Source organism: Sinocyclocheilus rhinocerous, unplaced genomic scaffold (genome assembly GCF_001515625.1).
Source record: "Sinocyclocheilus rhinocerous isolate Xijiao unplaced genomic scaffold, SAMN03320098_v1.1 scaffold306, whole genome shotgun sequence".
NCBI classification, from domain to species: Eukaryota; Metazoa; Chordata; class Actinopteri; order Cypriniformes; family Cyprinidae; genus Sinocyclocheilus; species Sinocyclocheilus rhinocerous.
In genome coordinates this window covers 1304623-1319552 of record NW_015662161.1, presented here as the reverse complement: position 1 = coordinate 1319552, position 14930 = coordinate 1304623, and the positions used below count along the sequence as shown (strand labels likewise).

At 39.3% G+C, this 14930-nt stretch overlaps 1 protein-coding gene across 1 annotated transcript in view; it reads left to right on the top strand.

Annotated features, from left to right (window-relative positions):
- The first annotated feature begins 3061 nt into the window (after positions 1 to 3061).
- LOC107727550 (protein Wnt-9a-like) overlaps positions 3062 to 14930 on the top strand; it is a 34364-nt gene continuing 22495 nt past the window's right edge. The window contains exon 1 of the mRNA XM_016537440.1: positions 3062 to 3184. Within this exon, the coding sequence (XP_016392926.1) occupies positions 3093 to 3184 (92 nt within the window). The 5' untranslated portion in view covers positions 3062 to 3092. The remainder of the gene's footprint in view (positions 3185 to 14930) is intronic.

The window sequence follows — 14930 nt, the reverse complement described above, 5'->3', positions numbered from 1 at the left end:
TATTTTTTGTTATACTATGGGCTATCTACAACAGTAAAAGAACCAAAACACCAGAAGACATTGAGCAAATTAATATAACAAACAATAGGGTAAAAAATGACAAACTATTTCCATGTCTTCCACCATTTTTTATATACAGAAAACACACTTTCTTTCTCCCGTTCCCTCCCACAGACGCACACAGACAGTAGTCACAGACACGCACTCACGCACACACGCAGAGACGCGGACAAAAAATTGTTGTCAGAGCTGTTGCTGCCCCGCGAATTTATCAATAAAATAGTTTCACAGCTGAAAAGCTACATGACATTTCTCAGTAGCGAGGTTCTTGAAGCAGTTCAACTTAAAGATTCGCTATTAGTAGACGCTGCTGCTGAATACTGCTGAGAGACGCACAGACGCACGTATTCACACGCACTTAATCTCTCTCTCTCTCTCTCTCTCTCTCTGTCTTTCTCTCTCTAATAACTGCGTTAGACTCCATTAATAACTGCGTTAGCCTGCATATCAATGGCTCAAGCCTCTTTTATTAGCTCTAAAATTACGTTTTGGAATTTGCAACGGAACGTTTGCAGAAAATTAGCTAGTTCAACACACACGATATTTCAGGACGGAAACATGTCAAATGTCTTGAAACAAATCATCTGAACAATTGATATGTGATTGTGACTCCAGGCCGTTAAAATTATTAGAGAAATAATGCACTCCAGAAGTGGTACGCACCGCCTATTAATGGAATGGTCTTTCTCAGTTCTCAAACAAATTAAGAACTGTATTTCGATCTTGATTGACTGAACGCAAGCGCTTATTGCGATAGAAAACAACGGTTTCACTGATTAAGAAATATTTTTGTTTGTTTGGGTGGTGGTAATATTAGGCCTATTATATTAATAGGAATGGGGGGCCCAAAAATTTGTTTTGGAAGTCAATGGAGAACATCGACTGTTTGATTACCATTCTTCAAAATATGTTCTATTATGTTCTACATAAGAAAGAAACTCATACAGGTTTGGAACGACATGGGGGGGAGTAAATGATTTTTGGGTGAACTATTTAAGGTTGGTGCTCATATGTTAGGATACATAGGTCCTTCCAGTGGAATTGATGGGATTCGGAAAACCCATATAACAGGTGCTTGGAGGGGAGGGGTTGATAAATGAGAGGGATTTGTGTCGTCAGATGAAAAAGAGGTGGAGTAGACGGCAAACTTTTTTATTTGAAATAACTTACACTGAAGAACGCATGCTAAGAAAGTAAATAAGATCCATTTTGATTTCGTGTTGACTTTAGGAGACCTAGGCTTAAAGGAATTATGCAATCTTGCCATTTAGACTTTTAAATCCAGTTCTTTCATTTGTGAGGTCGAGCTCCCCATCATCCGGTGTCAACAAAGCATGACGTCATTGCCTCGTGGCTGCTCAGGTAGATCCTCAGTAATGCCATTTCACCCCGTACCTGTGTCATGATCCAGCAGATCAGGCAGCTTAGCAAACAGAAACTTGGCAAAAGCTTCCAGTAGCCCACCTGTTGTTGCTACTGTGATCCTTGTGATGAAAAGGTCCATATTGTTGCAGCATTCAAGGGCTGTCATTTCAAGCATGTCAAGGGCTCCTTCCAGGTGTGCCCAAGAGTGAGCTGGAACCAGCCCAACAGATCCCTATCTCGCTAACAACTCGCTGCCAAAACAAAGATGTGTAAGTGGTGGATAATCATGCCAAGATTTGTGTTTCATCTGTGCTATTTATGTTATGTTAATGACACATCATTCTTTGCGTGTCAATAATTGGTTTCCCCTTGAAGGCAGAGCAGATTAGCTCTAGTGTGGTGTACTGTATGTTGTCTTCACTGTTTATCAATAAAAAAACATTCAAACAAGAATAGACAACCTTTTCTCCTCCGCTCTTGCCAAAACAAATCTCTCATCATGATTTATAACTTCCAACATTTCTTTTTTTTTCTTGCTTATTAAAAGTTTCATCTAGATCTTGTGAAACGTGTAAAGATTGAACAAAAATAATAGACCTGTATTTGCTCACTGCCACTGAACTTGTGCCATGTATGTCCTCTCAGAAATGTATAAAAGAAGTCTTGACTCTACTGGGCCAGCTTTAAAAGGATTGTTCACCCAAAAATGAAGATCTTGTCATCATTTACTCTTCCCCATGTTGTTCTAAAAAAGTTACACTCTTAAAAATAAAGGTGCTTCAAAAGGTTCTTCAAGCAATGCCATAGAAGAACCATTTTTGGTTCCACAAAGAACCATTCAGTCAAAGGTTCTTTAAATAACCATCTCTTTCTTACCTTTTTATAATCTGAAGAACCTTCTTTCACCACAAAGAACCATTTGTCAACAGAAAGGTTCTTCAGATGTTAAAGGTTCTTTATGGAACCATTTAGACAAAAAGTTTCTTCTATGGCATCCTGAAGCACCTTTATTTTTAAGAGTGTGCTTTCTTATATCAAACATCAAAGAAGATATTTTGAAGAATGTTGAATGAAAAAATACTTTGGAAGTCAGTGGGGACCAGAAACTGTTTGGTTACCCACATTCTTGAAAATATCTTCTTTGGTGTTCAACAGAAGGAAGACAATTCACACAGGATCGGAACAACTCGAGGAAAATGATGACAGAATTTTCGTTTTTGAGTGAACAATCCCTTTAACATAAAGGAACATGAATAATGGGGAAAATATTCATATGCTGGTTGAGCATGCTCAATCTCTTTCATCAGCTCGAGAGATTTTCTCTGATATTAAAAAGTTTAGAGAATAGCCAGATGCAGTAGGCTATATAAGAAAACCGGTACACTTATTCCATTTCAGAAGTATCACGGTTATTAGTGCACATGCTTAGACACAATCTTTTAGCTTTCCTATTACAGCAAATGTAAATAATTAAGCCAGACTTTCAAAATCCAGCTGCCCAGTCAGTCCCCCCCAGCTCTCTCGCTCTCTCTACTCTCGTTCTGCTCTAAGTGAATGGGAGGGGCGCAGAAATCCTCGGAGTGTATAAGAAGTGCCGTTCTCACAAGCAGGGATTTTACACAGCAACTCAGGACGAACGAAATGAGCTGCCCCAGAGCCGCTACAAAATGCTGGATGGACACCTTCTCCTGGGATGGTTATCATTTACCATTATAGTGCTTCTGATCAGCTTGCCTGGACCGTGCACGGCTTACTTCGGGTAGGCAGAGGAACTCTTCCTCAATCTTTAAATGTTTTTCAAGCTTCACGTTTGTAATGAATAGACTAAAGATAGATTTGAAATGTATGAATCAAAAATCATAAATGCAATCTAGGAAATGCTATGTAAACCTCTCTCCACAATGACCTGTGGAGTTCAGATTCAGTCTGAGTGATGTTTTCTAATTATAGCATGTTCGCATTAAGTCTCCGGTTAATAACTTATTTATAAATTCAATACATTTGCACTTATTTACAAGTTCATTAAATCGTGCATATCAGCACATTTATCAATTTCTTAATTCAATAGAGTGTTTTGAATGGCAGGTACTAGCCGGTCAGGTTTGTCTTTTTCATAGATGCTTGTAGAAGAATGAAAACAGACACGAGCAGCTCTCAACAGCTGTTAACAATAAAGCTACGAAGATCTCTAACCTGGTGGCCAAAACGTCTGTTCAGATCGCAGATAATATTTCTTCATCCAGCATAAACACTCGTTTTGGCACCCCCATCGCTCGCTCACTAAGTTTAATAAGCGCAAGTTCAAGAATGTGTGTTGAATTTACAGTTTCCCCAGTTCCCCCTATAAACATTCCCCTAGCATAATTTTAATTGAGGTAATTGTGATACCGCGGGAACGCCTTTGGAATATGTTCCTCTATGACGCGTGCATTTCTACTTATTGATATTCTTCCATTACGCGCCTTCATGTTTCGAGAAACATGTGTTTAACTTTTAATCATCGTCTTTAAATCATTGTCACTTGTATCAACAAGTTTGAAACCAAGTTTGGAGGGGTTGACGGCAATGAAAGTCTTTTATATACAGACACAGAATATGTAAGTTACAGATGTACATGAGTTTATGTAATCCAAAATTATTGGACGTAATCCACGGACAGGTGTGCGTTTGAGAGCCTCTTATTGTTCTAACCCAGAATTTGTAGTGATGCACAAGACAGAACATTTTTCCCGTTCAACAACTGCTCAGACGTTCACGACACTGTATCATTATTTCTCTTGGCTCTACAGTGATGGAAGATTCTATGTAAAAAGGTGTGCTAAGGAGAGGATATTGTTAGGGCAAATCAAGGGCCAGGGCGGGAGTGGCTCCCTCAGGCCCCATTGAACATTATGAAGCAGTAAACCGGTTTGTTGGGCTGCAGTGGTTGTAGACTGGGTCTAAGCCTATTCTACCCCCTCTTAGGAAGTCAATAAATTTAATAAATGCTGGCCTGCGTTCGCATGGGTGGGACAGTACTTCACATAAAAATTTATAGTCTCCATTATTTGATCTGAAAGATTGTTATCAATTGGAGTTAGCCTCTTAAGAATATTTCCCCCTTGTTTTTTGGCACATTGAATGGAAAACGCTAAACTACAATGTCTGATAATGAGCAGATATGCAGTGTCAAGAGGCTGTGTCTAATAAATGTCTTGATATTTTTAACATTCAATTTGTCATGCGTATGTGAGGCTAACTAGCCATTGTTTGAAAGTACTCAAACTTTTGCCAGTTTCAGCACTTTGCCGACTTTGACGGAAACTGCTTGTGCTTCCATGTTATCGGGTCATGAAAACAAACTATAGGAAACTCATTAGTGATATACTTCACTATGGGTGTTCTTTCTTATCTCACGCAATGAGTGTTCGTTTTGAATGCTGATATGGGTGTCATTTTCTAGGCTTTTTGTTGAACTCTACAGTCAAAGAAGGGGGCGACTCCTCAAGACAAGGACACAATCACAAATCAAACAAGTCATGTCAACCTTGTGCCAGAAACAGCACGAAACCATTACCATCTGACATGTTGTCACACTTGCTTCCACTAACGTGCAAATAAATACCTTCCATGAGGCGAATGCATCTCCGGCCACTGATTTACTTAAATAGAGGGTCAATGTTGCATACCCAATTTCCCCAGTGCGGTGGAGCATATGTGAAACTTAAACACAGTCTCTGTTTGACCTCGGTCTGTGTCTCTGAGGGTTGGGTGGGATTCCTTGCCTAGTTGAGCCGCTGCTGAAATTGTCATCCTGGCCACAAGAATGCAAAGCCTTAGTTTTTACCAGCCGTCCCCTCCAGCTTGTAGCGGCAGGTGTCCAGTGTTTATTTCAGCTATATCTCATACAACAGCAGTCACAGGGAGACCAGGTCCGGTTGGTTGGGCACAAAATGGTGGTGGAACAATGCAGCAATACAGGGGCCGCACACTTTTTGTCTAGGTGTAGAGCTCACCTTAAATAGCCTGAGGGACGAAAGGGGAAGAGGTTACGTGATGGGAAAACATGGGGAAAATAAGCCCTGAATATCCAAGGAATGAGGTTCTTTTGTACCTGGCTTTGACAAGTTTACGCAGATCTCCTGAGGAAGCCAGCCTGGGGTCACATGTGGGGAACCTGACTTGAAATGAGGGTAAAGACTGATATGTAAGAAGCTGGTTATTGCCACGTAAATTATGATTCTAGAGATGCAAATTATGCTGTGTTTACATTTGAAAAGCCCAAAACTGTTGCATTGCTATCTCAACAGTAAGTTCTGACAGATGTCTCGACATTTAAAAGGAAGACTGGTGAAATGCGCTCGACCTGTTAACAAGGAACTATTTAAAATCTTTATCAGTTGATAAGTTGTCAGTTGTCAGACACTTTATTATTTAACACCAGCTGTTGCTCATATGTTCCAAAATCCTGTGTTGAAGACGTTGGCTGCAACAAGATGCATGTGTATGTGCATTATAACCCTGTAATAAGGGCTCAACCAGTTCTGGCTCTGTTGTAGTTCTGGCCCCTAGAACCCAGTCAGAACAGGTGCAGAGCTTCCACAGTATTTCTTTAGGAAACACTTAGACTCTAGCCTTTTGCATTTGTAGATCTGCAGTGAAAGCTGTGCACTGTGTAATTCATCTGTCATTTATTTTGATTTCGTTAACTAAATAATGAGTCATGTTTTGTCACGACCTGTCCATCAGTAGGTGCAGCAGTACTTGCAGTGCCTGATGTTTCCACCAGGGGGTGGAGTCACTACTGTAAAAGCACCCTGCTCTTCAATCATCATCTGCTGGTTTATGAAACCTTAGCACAGTGGGAAATGAGTGGCAAAAACAGATATGAGCACAGAGAGCTGCGTGACGAGGATACAGGGAGAAGGTCAACAGAGCAGCAGTTTTTTTTTCAAAGGTATAGTTGTGGTCAGTTTGATCTGTTTGCGGTGGCATTTTTTGGCCACGACTCTCAGGAAAGCCCCTGTACAGAAGCAGTTTGCAGCACAAGACTTCAGATTAAATCTCCCGACTAGACTTGGGCTCGGGAATGTTGATGAGAGCGGCTGCCTGAGCTGCGGTGGATCGCCTTTCAGTGCCAGAGAATAGCAGTGTCTGCAACTGAAGATCCTCACATGTGACCACTTCCTACACACACCCACAGACTTTTTACTGAATCATATGCATATTTTCTTTACATCAACCTTAAACTGTGTTTCACTTAACAGACACGTGATGGTCTTTTCTAAAGGTGCAACTCCACCGAGGTGTGTCATTGCTGGACAGCTTAACACAGTGTTTCGTTTCTACTATAAACACACTTACGATTATGAACATTTCTTTGGCTTTCATGACATTTCAAGTAACCACTTGAAAAATGTCAATCCGTGTCTCTATATTTCTACCGGTTTGTTTTTCCTCAATGGCTTTCTCGACAAGCTGTGAGAATGGTTTCTCCCGCAGGAGTCATCCCAGCCCTGCCTTGATTATATGGTATTATTGCTCTGGGGAATGTCTTTAAATGTGTTTGGCACACTTGCATCCAAACGGCTCAATAGTCTGGTAGTATGGCTCCGACCACAGATTTTTTAAGAGAGGGCGGGTCCGCTCTTGCCATAACCCAGTCAGCGGTGTGTTTTGTAGATATGTAGGCTGTTGTTGGGAATGCAGTGATGGGCATCGCAGACAGGAGCGCATTGCCAGGCAAAACCGGAAAGCCAATATGGAATCTGAATAGCTTTTGGTGGTCAAAGATTGATGAAATGACGTTAATTAGTGGCACTACCATGTCATGTGTTTTCCGTCTCCCACCACAGGCTGTTTTCCGCCACAAAGGGCTTTGGGTGGACTCTGGGCCAAAATGATCAGTGACTACGGCCAAGATTAGATGACTGAAAAACCATAAGATGACTGTAAAAACTCTGAGCTATGAACCATACATGCACATTTATTACATGGACTGGGTGTTGATGCCAAAACAGTAGGCAAGACAAACCAAGAATGTATCTTGAGTTTGTGCTTTTTCCGTTTCATTATGCTTGCATCAAACTTGGAGTTTTTAATTAAAGCTGTTTGCCTTTTCATTTAGTCTGTTAGAGCCGCACTGCCTGCATAACGTGAGCAAACAAACAAAAACACACAACCACAGATGAATGTCTCAATAGATGGTTTTGGCTAGGGTAGCTTACGCGCATGAATCAGTCTTCGGTCTTTAAGACTGAACTGGGGTACAATATACTGCTAAATTATTATATAAATAAATGATATAAAAATTCAAGTACTTCAACTGGTTCCTCCAGGCATCAGTAGTAGTACTTGTGCACTCCGATTTCACAAGAGTCTCTAATATGTAGGAAAAGATATATAATCTCTGTTAGCAGCAAATATAATTAACCAACTAATATAGCTTGCATTTTAAGTCGAATAGCTTGCATTTGAAAATTAATTAGTTCTGTGAAAGGCATTTTGGTCTTTGGTTCCTCAAGGCACCAGCTGCAGTACTTGTAACTACAAGGCACACAGACTTTTCGGGAGTCTCTAATATGTAGAAAAAGCTATATAATTTCTGTCAGCAGCAAATATAAATAACTGTAACTAATATAGCTGTCATTTTAAGATTAATTGGTTCTGTAAAAGACATTTCGGTCTTCTATTTGGAATGAAGATGATCAATGTATCAGCGCACCCATAGAATCAGTGTCATAGATGCCGTGTCATTATATTGTCACGCAACTTACAATAAGAACCATAAATGCTACGTTACTAAGCCCCGCAGTCAAAGCATGTTAGGATTCCCATCTTCTCGAGTCCATTTTTATGCTTTTATGGTCAGGAAAAACACATCATTAAGGGCTATGTTTGCATGCTTTTCGAAAAGGCTTTTAGTGGAAGCCCAAATGAGAGAGTGGAGCAGCTCTTGTACCTGTCACTGGGTGCTGGGGTTCTCAGTGCCATGGTGTGAGGTCGATAGGTAGAGTCATGTGGAGCTCTGTGGTGCACCCATGCTGTGCCAGTCACACAGTCACCATCGCTGAGCAGCTGACCTGTGTCGAGCCCCGTGGTTAAACCTCTTACTAATGCTAACCACACGCACGGTACTGTACGCACCAACCTACTGTGTGTGTCCTACTCTACTACCCCCACAAGTTATTTTCTAAGATATTGTGCCCTGTTAATATTGTTTCTCATAGGTACCATTGAGATTACTTAGAATGAATGGAGACTATTGCTGTGCTGCTTCTCTGGCTAGTTTCCAAATAAAACAACCTCAGTAATGTAGCATTAATAAAAACGTACAAAAGTGTACGTTTTGTGCTTGTAAATGTTACGTATTAATACCTACGTATAAACATGACACCAGGCTGTAAATACAGGTACATTAGCGTCTCCTCAATTGTATTTCAAAAGAGAACACAACAATATGAAAAACTATGGCTATATTTGTCAAGTTAACATAATGTCTTAAAAAAAAGAGTCACATTTTTGTCACCTGAAACATGCTGGGACTGTATGTTCCAAAGCGACTTATATAATGCCGTTATTATAAGTGCACACATTTTGGGAGACACTTTATTTTGATGGTTCTCATTAGACATTCTGTTGACTATAAGTAACTTTGCAACTACTTGTCATTAAAGTATTAGTAGAGCATCTCCTTAATATCTGCTAACACTTTCTTCAGATATCTGTAATCTACTGAATATGAGTAACTTTGCAACTATAGTCAACTTAGTCCATAGAGCCTAACAGTCTGATAACACTATACTAATACTTTAATGACTGGTAGTTGACATGCAGTTGCAAAGTTACTTTTAGTCAACAAAATGTCTAAAGGTGACCATCAAAATAAAGTGTATTCAAGTATTCCAGTTTCGCTTCAAATAAATTTGTTTTGGCTTGGTGTTCTTAGTTTATAATGAATTACATTATAAATTATGTTTGTTTTATACTTATCATTCCTGTTCTGAATACCATTAAAGTAAAATGATTTGCTATCAAGTTGAGGGAAATAAAATGCATGTTTCTAGTCTTTCTATGTTTATAAACGTTTCATTTTATTTACCGGTATTATAGATTATTTCTGAAAGTAATAATAAATTTGGACTCACCCCAATACGACTTGCCTGTGTCTTTTTCTTTCAACAATGCAGTTTTGACCTGGTGTGACTTATAGTCATTTTCTGGAAAATACGGTACCTACATTCAAATGTCAGTGGATTCAATTTTATTCAATTAATTTGTCATCAGATTCTTCCAAGACCAGGTATTGCTCAGGTATTAAACTAAAAACTATTTTGTTAAATGCTTAACTTGTCCCGCACCATTTGTGCTACAGGCATGAACAATATCTCAACTCATGCATCTTGCTGAGGAAAGATGTACTACTACATTCCCAAGACTTAATGTATGATTTTGGCAGGTGAACTTGAGACATTTCTTTAGCAATGGTCTAGCAACAATCCACAGCATCACGCAATTATTTTTCCATAGATAATCACCAACTCAACTTACACGCAGTGTAGCTCAACAATTGCTTGCTTATTTAAGACTGGCCTATTTTTAAAATAAATTTTAGACAAACATCAATGACGACGTTGATATTTAATTCAAACAAAACTGAGAAATCCCCTAAGAAATTAAGCTTTCCTTTGGGATTTTCTAGGTGTTGTCCATTAACTTTTCTTTTAGATATTACACCTGGTTACAGCTGTAGTAGACTGGCAACTCTGTTAATGATTTTAAGTACATACTCAAGTGACCTTGCCTAACAAAATATTAGTGCCAAGTGAATAAACATGTCATCCTCATCCATCTGGCCCCACTAGCACATGGAAAACAATTTTCTTTGCGAAATGTTTCAAACATTCTGGAATGACTATCCGTGTCCGATTGATTTTTAGCCATCCTGTGTGTGTACATCTGCAGTGTTTCTGTGTTCTGTCGTGACTAGAACTGACAAATTTACAACCTGATATTTCTCAACATCTCAGCTATTGTGCCAGTGACTGGTGTTGGGAATCCAGAGAGCAAGTCTCATTAGACAGCCACAGCCCACAGTGACTCTAAAGGTCATGGTGACTCGTTCACATCCTGTGTGTGTCACTCAACTGTTGCCGTCATGTCCCGTCATCTTCTTGCTATTTGGGAGCACTTTGTTCTTGCAAGGCAGACAGTTCGCTGGTGAATTCACAGATAATTTTAGGGGTGCAGACTGTGTTCATTAAGATTTGTCACCGCATAGAACAGTTTCTGTATGCTGACTTGCATTTATTGGTCAGGATTGATTCCAGTCCCAAAAATGATAATCATAGAACTGACTACAATGCTTTTTTGTCAAATTTGTGTTAAGAATTTTAGAGAAAGATGGAAAAGTCATGAGTAAATTTACCACTAGGTTTTAGTCAGGTTCATTCTCAAACGTGCAATTGTTTAAGCCATTATAGTAATGTGCAACATATGGTTAAAGTTACAGTTCAGTAAATAAGAAGTTGATGTTGTGTTATATTTTAAACACAATATTATGTTTTTGCTCAGTTTTGCAGAGAACATATTACCTTTAAAGCCACGGCAGAATTGTTGTGCGTCTCCGAGCAACACAGCGGTGTTTACGTTCGGAATGAATTCGCGTTTTGAACGAATCGTGTGAATCAATGATTCAAAGTCCCATTCATAAAATGAGCCGTTTACTGAATTCCTGAATGAATCATTAGATTGATTGAACGAATCGAATGAATGAATGAATGAGTGATTCATAAAGACATTTACCACCACCTGCTGGCAGATTTAGTTTCTTATTTAAAGTATAATTTCATAAAGAAATTTAACATCATTTATTGACCTTCATGTTGTTTCAAACCTTTCTTTTGTGGAACATAAAGGAAGGTATTTTGAAGACTGTTGTAACAAAGCTGTTTTGGTTACCAATGGCTTTCATTGTATGAAGTAAAAAATATCGAGATGTTTCTTAAATTATTTTCTTTTATGTTCCATAGTTTGTGTTAGGCCGTTGTAGCCTAAATGTTTATGTGTAATACATTTTATGTTGAATCAAATAAAATATTTCTTTCTAAAGCAACAATGTGTAATGTCTACTTGATACTTTCTCATTTAACACAAAAATAGCTTTAATAAATATTTTGTGGGTATTTTCACAGTCAAATTTATTTTGCGATTAATTAGATTAATTAATCGGCACATCATGCAATTAATTAGATTTAAAATTTTAATCGACTGACAGCCCTAATATGTGTATATATATATATATATATATATAGTGGGTAAAATAAGTATTGAACACATCATTATTTTTCTCATTAAATATATTTCTAAAGGTGCTGTTGACATTAAAATTTTCACCAGATGACGATAACAATCCATGTAATTCATACATACAAAGAAAACAATACAAATAAGTTCAGAAATTAAGTTCTGTGTAATAAAATGGAATGACCCAGGGAAAAAGTATTGAACACGCTTACTGAAATGTAATACTTCGTACAGAAGCCTGGGGTCTGAATACTTTCCGTACCCACTGTATATATATATATATATTAGGGCTGTCAGTTCAGTTAACGCGTTAACTTAATTAATTAGTTATGAAAAAATAATGCGATTAAAATATTTTAATGCTGTTAACACACTGGCCCTGCCCCCAGACCTGTACGTCATCTTACATTTCATACAGTTGACAAATATGATGCAGAGCAACAACTCCATAAATGCAGTTATGCCATAAAATTCAAGATATTGGTGCAAAAATGCTCCTGTATGAGCATTTGTCTCATATTTATATAATACGATATCACGAGCAGGGAGGGCAGTATTACATGAGTGCTGATTTTGTCCCGAATATCACGAGTTTAAATGTGATTAACACATCCAGCAAGTCTTACGATATATCCACCTGTCAAACCAGTAATTACTAACTTGCAACGCTAACCGCACCCCACAGGTAAACATTCGCTTGAGCGTGATCATTATGAAAGGAGTCATTAGGATTTTTTGGCTGCCACACGTGGGGGCGGAAAGATGTAAAACAGGCTGCCACTGCTGCTTGGCTGGATCTACCACTTTTGCTTTCCTGCTGGGTCAAGCCAGCCAAACTCTAGATGGGACTCCAGCACTGCAACCTGAAATTCATCTAGCTCTCTGAAGGAGATGTTCTCCTACCCCTGGAGTAGGAGGAGGTGTTTTCAGTACCCAACAGAGGAGGTGTTCTTTTTCTAGTGGAGTGTTTCTCAACAAAGTCAGCTCAGACAGGGTCAGGGTTGGAGGCCACAGGTTCATTTCACTGACACTGACCAGATATTGTGCAATTACGATTTGCTTGCTATCTTTCTGGTATCTATAACATTTATTGTGATGTGTGAAATGTCATTAAAGCATCTTGAAACACTCTGTCTGAACGAACATCGCGGACCAACGCTAAATCGATCTTGCTGACACATCTGTTGAGATCTGGCTACGATTGCCATGTTTTTGTCCAGAGAATTGAAGAAGTGCATTCCAAGCCAAATCAGAAACACGAATGGACTCCTCGAAGGTTTTTGGTACACTTTTCCTCACATCTGTCTTTGTTTTGGGTTACACTGGTAGACAGCTGGGGGGGGTGTCTGAGAAAAGGCTTTGTTTGGGGTCAACAGCTGGGGGGAATGATTGGCATGCATTTGAAGTAATTGGGGACCCTGACTTGCCAGCCGAGAGACCACACAACCAGCAAGCCCAAACTCGCTAAAAGCAAGTTCGCTTTGTCTATGTTCGAGACTGTTAAATGTCTTGTGTGTATGAGGACTTGTGCATGTGTGTGTGTGTGTGAGGACTTGTTATTGTGGTGGGATCAAAATAGTGACATTGAGTGTTGCTGTGTATTTACTATAAACACTACAAGTTACAAACTCACTAAGTGCACAAAAGACAAAATAAGCAACCGTATGTAAATGAATAGGTCACCCAAAAATGAAAATGTACTCACCCTCAGGCTATCCAAGATGTACAGTTTGTTCTCCATCGGAACAGATGGGAGTAATTTAGCTTTGCATCACTTGCTCACCAATGGATCCTCTGCAGTGAATGGGTGCCATCAGAACGAGAGTCCAAACAGTTGATAAAAACATCACAATAATCCACATGAAATGAAAAGCTGCATGTTTGTGAGAAACAAATTCATAATTAAGACGTTTTCATTGACTAGTCCATACAGGGCCGTCCTTAGCTGACGCGGGGCCCGGTGCGAGGTAGGGAGTGGGGCCCCCCTTGGTCCATTCGCAATTGCGTTCCGGGGGAGGGGGGGTTGTCCCCCCTTGTGTCCCCCCTTGTGTCCCCTTGGTCCGTTCGCCGCAGGGCCCCCTCAAGCTCGGGGGCCGGTGCGACCGCACCAGTTTCACCCCCCTAAGGACGGCCCTGAGTCCATAATATTTATTAAACTTAATAATCATAAACTTTCTCCGGTGAAAAAGTCCATCCTTGTCCTTTCACACCAAAATCCTCGGACATATTGGTTTCGAACTTTTTTGGACTCTTTGCTTGTAAACGATGCTTGATCTCTGGATATTTCTCTCCTGATTCAGATAAGATGACTTTTTCACTTGAGAAACTTTTTTTAAAAGTGCACATAGTCATAAAAGTGTACTATCAGTGGCATTTTATTTCATTAATATTATCAGCAAGTACATTTTTTAAAAAAGTAAACTTTAAAGATTTGAAGACATGTTGAAGGTTGCGGGAGTGATGTAAGCACATGATAAACAAGCTCCTCCTGAACTTTTGTTTAGTAGTCCATATCTCAAACTGTCAGGATTTTGAGTGTGATTAGTTATACTGTTTCTTCACATCTGTTTTCTATAATCTCTCTCCCATCCTATGAACAACATCAGGTATTTTATGTTATCCACTGACCTTTCCTCTCCCACAGGAGCCTTTTCTTTTCCCAAATGATCTCTTCTCTTCTGACATCATGTTGTTCGTGAGCCAAACAATTTCATAGCTCACATGCAACACTTACCGTTATGGTGCATGCAAAGAACTGTTTAACAGAAGGTCATGATCTTGAGCTTGTGAATGGAATGTCACTCATTTGTCATGTCGTGGACAGCAAGCACAGAGAATGGCAAAGTTTGAAACCCCATTTCCACACAGTGGTGTGGAAAAGTTGCAATTCAGTGTGATCGTGTTTCTGCGGACAACATTAACAGATGCCTTTTGCATTCAGATAAAAGCTCTTGACGAGAAGGAACTGTTTTGTTCTCCCTGATTCTTATCCCCAAGTGTGATCAACTGTAAATTCCTTAGTCCCTTGCCTTGCAATATGTCTGATAGAGAATAGCCACCCATAACACTCTATATAAATGTACCGATTACTCTATATAAACTGCCATAGTAACTTCCAACTCAATTGCTTGCATTTAAAAATGCTACTCCCTTTTGTCTTTATCCATAAATAGGTATTCAATTTGTAGTTGTTAGTCCCCCTTGTCTATTTTTTTTTTTTT